Source organism: the organism of the source record quoted next, unplaced genomic scaffold (assembly GCF_019419815.1).
Source record: "Pyrus x bretschneideri cultivar Hongxiangsu unplaced genomic scaffold, Pyrus_bretschneideri_v1 Contig5, whole genome shotgun sequence".
NCBI lineage: Eukaryota > Viridiplantae > Streptophyta > Magnoliopsida > Rosales > Rosaceae > Pyrus > Pyrus x bretschneideri.
The window spans coordinates 416793-428189 of record NW_025999787.1 but is presented as its reverse complement, the minus strand read 5'-3'; the positions used below and the strand labels follow the sequence as shown (position 1 = coordinate 428189).

Genomic DNA, 11397 nt, shown 5'->3' with positions numbered 1-11397 from the left:
TTTTTTAATATCCACGTGGGCCCATATTGACACATGGTGTCCAGTTATTGTTCACATGACTTCATGTTATCAATTAACGGAGGTTCTGATAGAAAATTTAACAGATGTATGAAAGTGTCCCAAAATTATGAGTTTAGATACCAGACTGGGACAAAAAATACTTCATGTATGAAATGTTCAAAAGCAAGAAAAATTCACGATAGTAAATTGAGATTTACTGTAAAAAAAAAAAAAAAAAAAAAACATAAATGCAATAATAATCCGACCTTATGCTTATCGAATATGAATCGATAAGTCGAATATGGTGATCCAAGCTACAATTCAAATAAAATAATTCGATTCTAAATGGATCCCAATATAAATTGAGAGTAATTTGATCTGAATTCAATCGATTTACAAGTCTAATAGAAACACACACGGCTAGGGACATTGAAAAGAATTCGAAACACTCGTAGGATCAAGTTTTTGTACGATTCCTTGTAATTTTTTTTTTAAGTTCAAACTATGATATTCATTTATAAAGGAACTTGTTTATCTTTGTAACTAAGTGTGTGGAACGCCCTTTTTCTTTTTGATCAGGATGAGATTTCCAACAAATTTTTACCGAGGTCTATTATTTTGCATGAGTCCTTGTTATTTTATCACACACCCTAATGTCTAGTTGGACTCACCGGTGACAACGAACATCGTCACCTTCCCCTTTCCTCACGATACAGAAAAATAAAATATATAAAAAAAAGTACAAAATAAGTAGTAAATCAGAATTCAAACAGCTCCATGAGACTTCGATCGCGATCGAAGTAGAGAGCTTGCAGAGCCCCAAACCCTAACTCCCGACGATCGGAACCATCGATGGCGATACTCTACGCCGTGGTGGCTCGAGGCACGGTGGTGTTGGCCGAGTTCAGCGCGGTTACAGGGAACACAGGGGCCGTGGCTCGGCGGATCTGCGAAAAGCTTCCGTCGGAGGCCGATGCTAGGGTTTGCTTCTCCCAAGATCGATACATCTTCCACATACTCAGAGCCGATGGCCTCACTTTCCTCTGTATGGCCAACGACACCTTCGGCAGTGCGTAACGTATTTCCTTCAATTGTATTCTTCAATTTCGCTATCGGAATTCCATTTTTTTGTGTGTGGGATTTATGGGTTGTGCATGTGTTGGTGAATTGCTGTTGATCCAGGGAGAATACCCTTTTCGTACTTGGAGGATATTCATATGAGGTTCATGAAAAATTATGGCAGAGTTGCCCCTTATGCTCCGGCTTATGCGATGAACGACGAATTTTCGAGGGTGTTGCATCAACAAATGGAGTTTTTCTCCAGTAATCCTAGCGCCGATACTCTCAACCGTGTGAGAGGCGAAGTTGGTGAGGTAATTTTGTTGTTCTTCTCTGGAATTTTGATCATTTGGTTACTTTAACTTTAGTTGTTTCGCAATTTGCCCGTTACATTGGTTCGGGAAAAATGAGTGTTTCAAGAGAACACATCTGTTATTTGAAAGCAAGTCAGTTGGTGTTGCAACCGTATAATTATCGAGACATTCAAAGGTAGTTTGCTGTCTCATTGCACAAAATATTATGCCAAAGCGTTTAATTTATAGCATTCAAAGTTAAACGAAACTCTGTTCATTGCTAGGTTGATGTTTCATTCTTCAATGCCATTCTAGTTTATGCTTATTTTGTTCTAACGGTCACTTTCTGGTATCTAGATACGAACTGTAATGGTGGACAACATAGAAAAGATATTGGATAGGGGTGACCGTATTGATCTTCTTGTTGACAAAACTGCAACTATGCAAGATGGTGCATTTCACTTCAAGAAGCAGTCTAAACGCCTTCGTCGAGCTCTGTGGATGAAAAATGCGAAGCTCTTGTAAGTTATTTTGATATGCATATATGATATGATGGGGAATTGTAGACTTATATTTTGGAAAGAATTCATTGAAAACATAAAAGCCCATACACCCATAAGAAAAGAAGGAGGTAACAAAAAGATCATTTGAAAAGCTCTGAATTCAACACGACAACAACAACAATAAAGCCTTTTCCCACTAAGTAGGGTCAGCTATATGAATCCTAGAACGCCATTGTGCTCAGTTCTGTGTCATCGTCCTCTACCCCTTCGGCCTTAGACCTCTGTCCTATAGTCACATCTTCTAACCGGAGCGTCAATAGGCCTTTGTTGCACATGTCCAAACCACCGTAACCGATTTTCTCTCATCTTTCCTTCAATTTCGGCTACTCCTACTTTACCTCGGATATCTTCATTCCTAATCTTATCCTTTCTCATGTGCCCACACATCCAATGAAGCATCCTTGTTTCCGCTAACCCATTTTATGTACGTATTGATGCTTCACCGCCCAACATTCCGTGCCATACAGCATCGTCGGCCTTTAGCCGTCCTATAAAATTTTCCCTTGAGCTTTAGTTGCATATGACGGTCACACAACACGCCGGATGCACTCTTCCACTTCATCCATCTAGCTTGTATTCTATGGTTGAGGTCTCCATCTACTTCTTTGTTCTTTTGCAAGATAGATCCTAGGTAGCGATTGGTTGCTTTTTGGTACTTCTTGGTCTCCGATCCTCACCCCTAACTCATTTGAACCTCTATTTGCACTGAACTTGCACTCCATATATTCTGTTTTTGATCGAATTTGGTGAAGATCTTTAGATTCCAACACTTCTCTCCAAAGGTTAATCTTCGCATTTACCCCTTCCTTAGTTTCATCTATCAACACTATATCATCTGCGAAAAGCATACACCAAGGAATATCATCCTAAATATGTCCCGTTAATTCATCCATTACCAATGTAAAAAGGTAAGGACTTAAAGATGAGCCTTGATGTAACCCTACAATTATGGGAAAGCTTTTGGCTTGTCCTTCATGAGTTCTTACGGCAATCTTTGCTCCATCATACATATCCTTTATAGCTTGGATATATGCTACTTGTACTCATTTTTTCCTCTGAATTCAACACTAAGTAAAGAAAATCAAACATGAAATTTCTCTTTTCTGAATAATTTTTATAGGAGTAAATAAAGTCTAAGTATTTGATTGAGAAAGAAAACGCAGAAGTCAAAATTTTACACGGGTAAAACAGCGGAAAGCCAATTGCAGGTATGCCTGTAATAGTGGTATCAATTTGCAATCACAAGCCCGAAATCAAAAACCTTGAAGAGCAAGATAACTCCTACAATAGTTGAAGCCACATTGTTGATAAATTAATGATCAAGAAAGCTTAACAAGTGCTAGGGTTTGAAAGTTAGGGAGCTCATCCTTGTCACCCAATGCATATGAATTTAATTTCGCAGTTGACAATATCATGCTTTAAGTTTATTATAAATCTGTAGTTTGTTATGCCCACTGCCTTCTTGAAATGACATTTTGATTTTTATAAACATGAGAATCATTAAGTTTTGTGCTACTACAAATGTTTTTGAATGCAGCTGGATTTTTTTTTTCAATGAGTAAGATATGGACTTTATTAACAAGATCTAATATTTTGATTTCATAATCAACTCCAAGATCCCTGGGTGATAAGCACTAATTGCTTTTCCTTGCTGAACTGTATAGCCTTTGTATTTCCCATGTTATAAAGATACAAAAAACTAGATGATATTATATCATGTTTCCATGCTTTGTTAGATTGGTATCGCAATTCCCAGTTCAGTGCATTGAAGGTTGTCTAATCCTTACAGGGCCCTGTTGACATGCTTGATTGTCGTGCTTCTGTACATCATAATAGCTGCTTGTTGTGGAGGCATCACACTACCTTCATGCAGATCTTGACTAATTCGCTTCTTGTTCAAATTTCTGCTGAGGTATGGAACAATTACTTTGAGATTATTCAAGTCAATATATATGGAAAGGGATTCCAGTGCTTGATGGTTCAAATTTTTTGTGTGTATATGGAAGTGAAATATATTATACTTTGCATTGTACCAGTAATAATCCTGTAGATTCGTTCTTTTGTTGCACTTATAGTGAATTGCTGAGATTTTTTCGGGGAAGTCTGTCAAGTTGTTCTTACAGTGCTTCATATCATCTTTGTATTTTTTTGAAACACTATGGTTAGTAAATTGTCATTGATTGTGAAAACTTAACTACTACTAGTTATGGTCTTTGACGAGTTCTAGCTGTAGATGGTAGCAAAATGCATATACCAGCACGAAGTTCCAATATCTGTCGATAAGCTTCCTCAATACGCATTATAATCCCTATCCATGCAGCATCTGATTCGTTAGTAGCGTAGGAGGTTGTTTGCATTGAGATACCTAAATATTTGTTTGGTCATTGGTTTGGCACAAATTTTATTTACAAGGGATTAAATGACTGGTGGCTGTACCATACAAACTTCAACCTACCTAGCTGAGGACTGTTTGCTGTTTTCGGTTTTTATTTTTTGTTAATGCTTGCGCAATGCAGCACTTTGTTTATAAGCAGGCTGAGGACTGGTGCCACGTATTCCTTTCTCCTTTGGTCGAATGTGGTGAGTGATTTTCTAGTTAGCTTGATCACATTGGTACACTAAGTTTCATAATACAAATAAAAGAATGGTGAAAAATGTATTTCTTTCTCTACTTTATGAAATGTGGTGTACCGGTTTGTATTTTAGGTACATGAAAAAATGTCGCATTGGCGGCAGAGGCTATAGGCCTTTGTGATGGTCCTTACGAATTTATATGGTTTTTATCACAAATAGTCCGTGACATTGTCTAACTCATCATTTTGTTCCCTCAGTCTTAAAATAAAAAAATTTGGTCCCTAACATTCAATGTCGTACGTCAATGTGGTCCTTCCATTAATAATCTTTTAATTTTTCGCACTGTTCTAAAAATTCCTGTCTAGTGCCGCCTAGGCCCCATCTAGGTGCTAGGCGATTGATCACCGTCCTGATTAATGCACAGGCGTTAGAAAATTAAGAAAATGTGCTTAGAATTACTAAGGCGTCCGTCTATGTTGCGATTTATTCAGATAGAAAATAGATAAATTTCATTTTGCATTTTATGTTATTTTATTTTTAATAAATTGTAAAATATTTGTTGAATACTTAAATGAATACACATTATATGCTTATTCCATATGTTTTCATTATATTCCAAAACTCCATAATGTATATGTCATTCTATTTTGTAGTTTATGATGAAATCATATATATTTTAAGTATAAACAGACACTTATTTACATAAAATATAATAGATTTATTTAAATCCGTCTAGTTTGCCTAAGCACCCGTCTAACCGTCTAGGCGTTAAGTCCCAATCCACCACCCGACTAACGTCTAGCGTCTTCTAGACCATTTTCTTTTTTTTTTCTTTCCGTAAAAACCGCATGTTGTGTCCCTAGTGACCTTTTAACGGAAAATAAGTTTTGTCAAATCACCCCACCACTACTTAGTTCACTATCTTCACCTTTTCTCTCCACTTTTTCCCCTTGTTGAATTTGGCAACAACATTTGTGATTGTTTCCCTTCTAAAAGCTAAAGCAAGGCCATTTCCCACTTACAAAAAAAAAAAAAAATTGTAACAATGGTTCCTAAAAAAAACTTAATTAGTGCAATACTCCCTCAATTAAAAATTCATGATCATTACCCTTAATTCATCAAAACGTGCAGCTACAGTCATTTTCAACAACTTCATCATAATTCCATCAAAATGAGTCATCTTCGAATGACCATTGCTAGAACTGGGTTAATGTTGAGGGATCATCGCTCCAATTAGATTAAAGTTGAGAGACAATTTCTGTAATTGAGTTAAAGTTGAGGAACCATTGCTACAATTTGTCTCATCTGGTTTTCCATATTTACCCCTTGATTCAGCCTCATGTGCCTTGCATATGACCATTTTGATGGAAGTTGTAGCTAGCTTGATGAAAACGACCATAGTTGCTCATTTTGATGAGTTAAGGGACCAATAAGCATAGATTTTTAGTCAAGTAATCATTACTCCATTTGAATTAAAATTAAGGAACTACTGCTACAATTTCATCTACAAAAAATACCCAATCAAGTTAGTAAATGATTTTTTGCATAATGCTAATTTTACTGGAAAAATAACCTGAATAATAAAATAAGTTTGGTTAATTATAGTCCCATCCACACACCAAATCATAAAAAAAATAGATCCGATTATATAACTTTGACCACTACCGAATTGACAAAATAACACATGTTCAAATAGATTAAAAAAAAAGAAAAAAAAAAGGAAAACTAATGAAAATGGCTTGAAAACTTTGAATTTTAACTATAAGGACAAAATAAAGGGTAGTGAATAATATCAGAATTGTTTTTTAGTATGAAAATATAGTTTTTCGTTAAAGTAAAAAGTACCAGAAACTTTTCATTAAAATATCCTAAAAAAATACATGTATTAACTTGCATATCTCATTGTAATAGCATTACCATAACAAAAGAAATATCCCATCATTCACAACTGCATGCCCATGCAATTCCAAAAGCATTAAATAAGAACGCCACTTAATACTACATTTTAGTAGTATTTCTCTTCACTTATAAGTAAGAGGTTTTTAATTCGATTCTCGTAAAAAGCGAACCTTAAACCATATTATTACTAGTCCGTTGTGAGGTCAAGTCCACCCCCTCTCTATTAATCATAATACCACTTGTGAAAAATATTATTAAAAAAAAAAAAAAAACAAAAACAACAACATCACATGTGTTTCGAAGGCAAAAACAAAAAAACGTAAATATTTGGCCACTTTTCAAAGATGTGCAAAACACAACCAAGCTGCCAAATTGCCAAATTTTCACCAAATCCTTCAAGGCTGCCACGGCATTCCTCTCTTTACAAGTGACGTGAACATTTTAGGTATAGATTGTGACTGAAATTGGTGCTTGGGTTCAGGCTATCAAAAGTACAGGCAAATCATGGAAAGACGATAAAACTCACTATATTTGGGAGGCTTTTCAGATTTGCATAATTTCTCTTGCATGCTCACAATTCACCAAAATTTACTCATGCTCCACCAAAGCTTAACGACTCTTCACGAGTTTCATAGTTTGAATCCTAATCTAAGCATAATTGAATCTCCCTCGCCAAAATCCCCAATTGCCAAGTAGTGGGTGGGGATTTGACGGAAAAGCCCTCCTCCAAAAGGCCACATGGGTCGTCATGTGCGTTTTTAACGAATAGTTTGACAGATTATTGGAAGTATGTAGATGTGCAGCATTAAATGTCTGGGAATAAATTTGTTAATTTTGAAATTGAGAGACCAAAATGATAAGTTAGGCCAATGTCAATGACCAATTGTGATGATAAAAATATATATAAAAAAAAAATCCCAATTTACAATGGTGACATATTTCTGGATCCTCCAATAAGAAGTGCCTTACTCAATGTCGAGTTGGGCAAAAATGCTAGTTATAATAATTTGAAATCGAAGTCATTATTTACGAAAATCAAACATAAGTTATCTCACATAAAGGAGCTAAAGATGCACTACTTGATTATACCTTCTAATACCTACATGTATATACAATGTACCTGATTAGTTTATTCTTCCTACCTGTTTTACAATAGGAAATGATTTTTCACACACTCCTTTTAACTTGTCATACACATTTTAATTTTTAATTAAGGGATTGAACGAATCAAACGAAATTACAAACATAATTAAGCAAATGTGTGTAAAAGATTAAAAAATGGCGTGTGTTTATCATTTCTCCTTACAATACCAAACTCAATGCTAACAATTTCATTCGTGTTAGAGTTTTAGAATAATGCAATATAAAGAAATTATTTCATCATCAAAATAAAAAGAGGAAATTGTAGAAATAGTTGGTGAACTTTAACCTAATTGAAGTAATAGTCTCTCAATTAAAAAAAAAATTCATGACCATTGATTCCTTAACTCATCAAAACATGCAGTTATGATTCTTATCGTCAGCTCCATTTAAACTTTCTCCAAAATGAGTTACGTGTCACGCACGTGAGGCTGAATGAAGGAACAAATATGAAAAACCAAATAAGAAAAATTGCAACAATGGTCCCTCAACCTTAACCAATTGTAGCAATAGCTCTTCCGACATAACTCATTTTGACCGAATTCTAATAGAGTTGATGAAAATGATTATAGCTGCAAGTTTTGATGAGCTAAAAAACCAATAATAATAAATCTTTAACTGATGAACTATTGCTCTAATTTGATTGAAATTAAGAGACGTTGCTACAATTTTTCTTTCCAAACAAGAAGTTGGGTATTCCACCAAAAATCAAAATAAAAATAAAAAGGGTATCGTTTTGATGGTAAAACATTAGATTCCTTCTGTCTCTTTCTCTCTTACTCTGCTTCTATTAATAACACTACTTTCCACTTTCCTTTGACCTTCATTCCTTGCTCTAATGGCCACCCTCCTCCGGCCATTTCCACCGCCACCTTCCGCCGCCAAAACTTCCCAATTCTTCCACTCCTCCAGACCTCCTCTTTATTTCTCCAAAACCCATTACTCATCTCGAAATAAATCTCTCTCCAAAATCCACAGCAGCAAGTTCGGCAACTTTCTCGACTTAAAACCAGAGGCAAAACCCGAGTCTTTGCACTTCGATCTCCATCAATTCGACCCGTCAACCCGGTCTCGCTTAGATGTGATCATCATCGGGACCGGCCCGGCCGGGCTTCGCCTTGCGGAGCAACTTTCTCGCTACGGCATTAAGGTATGCTGCGTTGATCCTTCTCCTCTCTCTATGTGGCCAAATAACTATGGAGTTTGGGTTGATGAATTTGAAAGCTTGAATCTTGAAAGTTGCTTGGACAAAATATGGCCTATGGCTTCTGTTCATGTGAATGATAGTAAGACTAAGTTTTTGGACCGCCCTTATGGCAGAGTCAGTAGGAAGAAACTCAAGACTTTGTTGCTGGAGAGGTGTCTCTCCAATGGGGTTCAATTTCATAGGGCCAAGGTTTGGAAAATCGAACACGAAGAGTTCGAGTCTTCGATTCTGTGTGATGATGGGAATGAGCTCAAGGCAAGTTTGATTGTTGATGCTAGTGGGTTTGCAAGCAGTTTCATAGAGTATGAGAAGCCTAGGAACCATGGATATCAGATTGCCCATGGTATTTTGGCTGAAGTGGAAGAACACCCCTTTGATTTGGATAAGATGCTTCTAATGGATTGGAGAGATTCCCATCTCGGAAATGAGCCTTATTTGCGCACTAGTAATTCTAGATTTCCAACTTTTTTGTATGCAATGCCGTTTGATTCGAACTTGGTGTTTTTGGAAGAAACTTCGCTTGTTAGTAGGCCGGTGTTGTCTTATATGGAGATTAAGAAACGAATGGTTGCGAGGCTAAGGCATTTGGGGATTAGAGTGAAGAGGGTAATTGAAGAGGAGAAGTGTTTGATCCCAATGGGGGGTCCGCTTCCTCGGATCCCCCAACGTGTGATGGCAATTGGAGGGACTTCTGGGGTGGTTCACCCTTCGACTGGGTACATGGTGGCTCGGACCATGGCTTTAGCCCCAGTATTGGCTGAAGCCATTGCAGAGTGCCTTGGCTCAACCAGAATGATCCGAGGGCAGCCGCTTTATCATAAAGCGTGGAATGGCTTGTGGCCAATTGAGAGGAGATGCACGAGGGACTTTTACTCATTTGGTATGGAGACTCTGTTGAAGCTTGATCTGAATGGGAGTAGAAGCTTCTTTGACGCTTTCTTTGACTTGGATCCTTATTACTGGCAAGGCTTTTTATCGTCAAGGTTGTCTCTAAGAGAGCTCGCTTTGTTGAGCTTATCTCTGTTTGGCCGAGCCTCCGCCCCATCTAGGTTTGATATTGTTACAAAGTGTCCTGTGCCCTTGGTTAAACTGATGGGCAATCTCGCACTTGAAGCTGCATAATAATGCAACACATGGAATAATTATTTGTGAGAAACAAGAGTTTGGCTTTTGTTCCATAGCTTATACAGAATAATGATGTTATTATAACTCTAGTTTCAAGTGATCCTCTTGTCAAATGATGGGCTCGAACACAGAGCATGTGTAAAATGCTATTTCATGGTATACTTAATTCCCGAATTTCTTAATCTGTAGTTGGTTTCACCCCTCCCCTCATAATTCTTGGCTCCGCCACTGGTTATGCTAGTATTTCTTTTTTAATTTCTTTTTCGTTTCAATATTTTCTTCTGGAAGGCCATTCTCTTTATATGTACGAAGGAAACATTGCAGCATTACATGAACAGACATTGGTAGTGGAAGGCTTCCATACACCGGAGAAGGCTTGAAGATGTGCATAAACTCGAGGGGGAGTGAATTACAGGGCAAATCATTTTCGACAATCGGCTAATACAAGAATTTGTTCCTGCAATACTTTTTTCTGAACATGCAAGAAGGGTTGTAAGGATGAGAATTTTGTTTTTTTTGTGGTGGTGGTTTGGGGGGGGGGGGGGGGGGGGGGGGGGGGGGGGGGTGTGGTTGGGTGTGGGGTGGGAATCTATCCTTGTTCGGTCAGTACAAGCGAAGCTTTTCCCGTTACCACTTTTTCAAGCCATTCTTTTGTAAGTTGTTGGAAACATGGGAAAGCCATGCGCGGTTGCGCCCCTTGTGTTTACAATTTCGTGTATATATATGCCTTTTTATAAGATCATATATCTCTCTCAAGAAAAATAAGAATATTTTATCATGAATAAATCTGTGTTTACGTCTCTGTTTGGACTCGATTTTACACTATCTGTCCAAGTAATCGAGGTCGTTGAATGAGCAGAATTTTAGACCGTTGAATGACAAAGTGGTTGAAATGATTTTCAATTATTATTGAGAAATAATATTGTGATTTTAATTATGATATTATCTCTTAATATATACTAGGATATCTAAACCTAATATTAGGTATATCCAGCTAGTTGTTTTGAAAAGAGATGATCTGGTCCGTCGTCAAAGGACTGCACGAAGACATTCAAATAGGCTCATCGTATCAAGCACCTGGCCCCAGGTGCATGCAATCTCCTACGTGGCTAATTATTATCAAAACCTAAGTCCTATCTCCGATATGGAAGTGGGTGGTGCAATTCAAATTGGCTTGCAATTCATGGACGTGTTGGAGTGAATGGGGTTGTAGCACATGGCTTTATCTTGAGATATGGTGATTATATTTCATCAATTAGAATTACTTTCCAGAGTCTAATTTGGTGAAGGAATCATCATGCATGCACGTGGTCTTTGTCAGGGGAAATATACATGATGGATTTGATTGGTGAAGTGATTTCATAGAGATAAACTTGTTTATTTATGGTGACGTGATAAGTTTCGGATAGGGCGATAGGCCTTAGCCTATGGCACGGATCAACTTTGCTAGTTTGAGTTGCAGATGAACTTTATAAAATTATCAGGGCGGGCCAAGGTAAATACAGAAACATCAGCAACGCGAAGAGCCTCTTCAAAT

The 11397-nt window shown here is 37.2% G+C and overlaps 2 protein-coding genes across 2 annotated transcripts; both read left to right on the top strand.

Annotated features, from left to right (window-relative positions):
* The first annotated feature begins 626 nt into the window (after positions 1 to 626).
* On the top strand, positions 627 to 4109 carry LOC103966387 (vesicle-associated membrane protein 714). Its single transcript, XM_009379545.3, has 4 exons — positions 627 to 1069; positions 1183 to 1373; positions 1710 to 1873; positions 3705 to 4109. Exons 1-4 carry the CDS (start codon positions 853 to 855, stop codon positions 3793 to 3795), a joined length of 663 nt encoding a protein of 220 aa, XP_009377820.1. The 5' UTR covers positions 627 to 852; the 3' UTR covers positions 3796 to 4109.
* Positions 4110 to 8289: 4180 nt separating this feature from the next.
* On the top strand, positions 8290 to 10042 carry LOC103966386 (capsanthin/capsorubin synthase, chromoplastic). The gene has a single exon (XM_009379544.3). It carries the CDS (start codon positions 8367 to 8369, stop codon positions 9855 to 9857), a length of 1491 nt encoding a protein of 496 aa, XP_009377819.2. The 5' UTR covers positions 8290 to 8366; the 3' UTR covers positions 9858 to 10042.
* The last annotated feature ends 1355 nt before the right edge of the window (positions 10043 to 11397 follow it).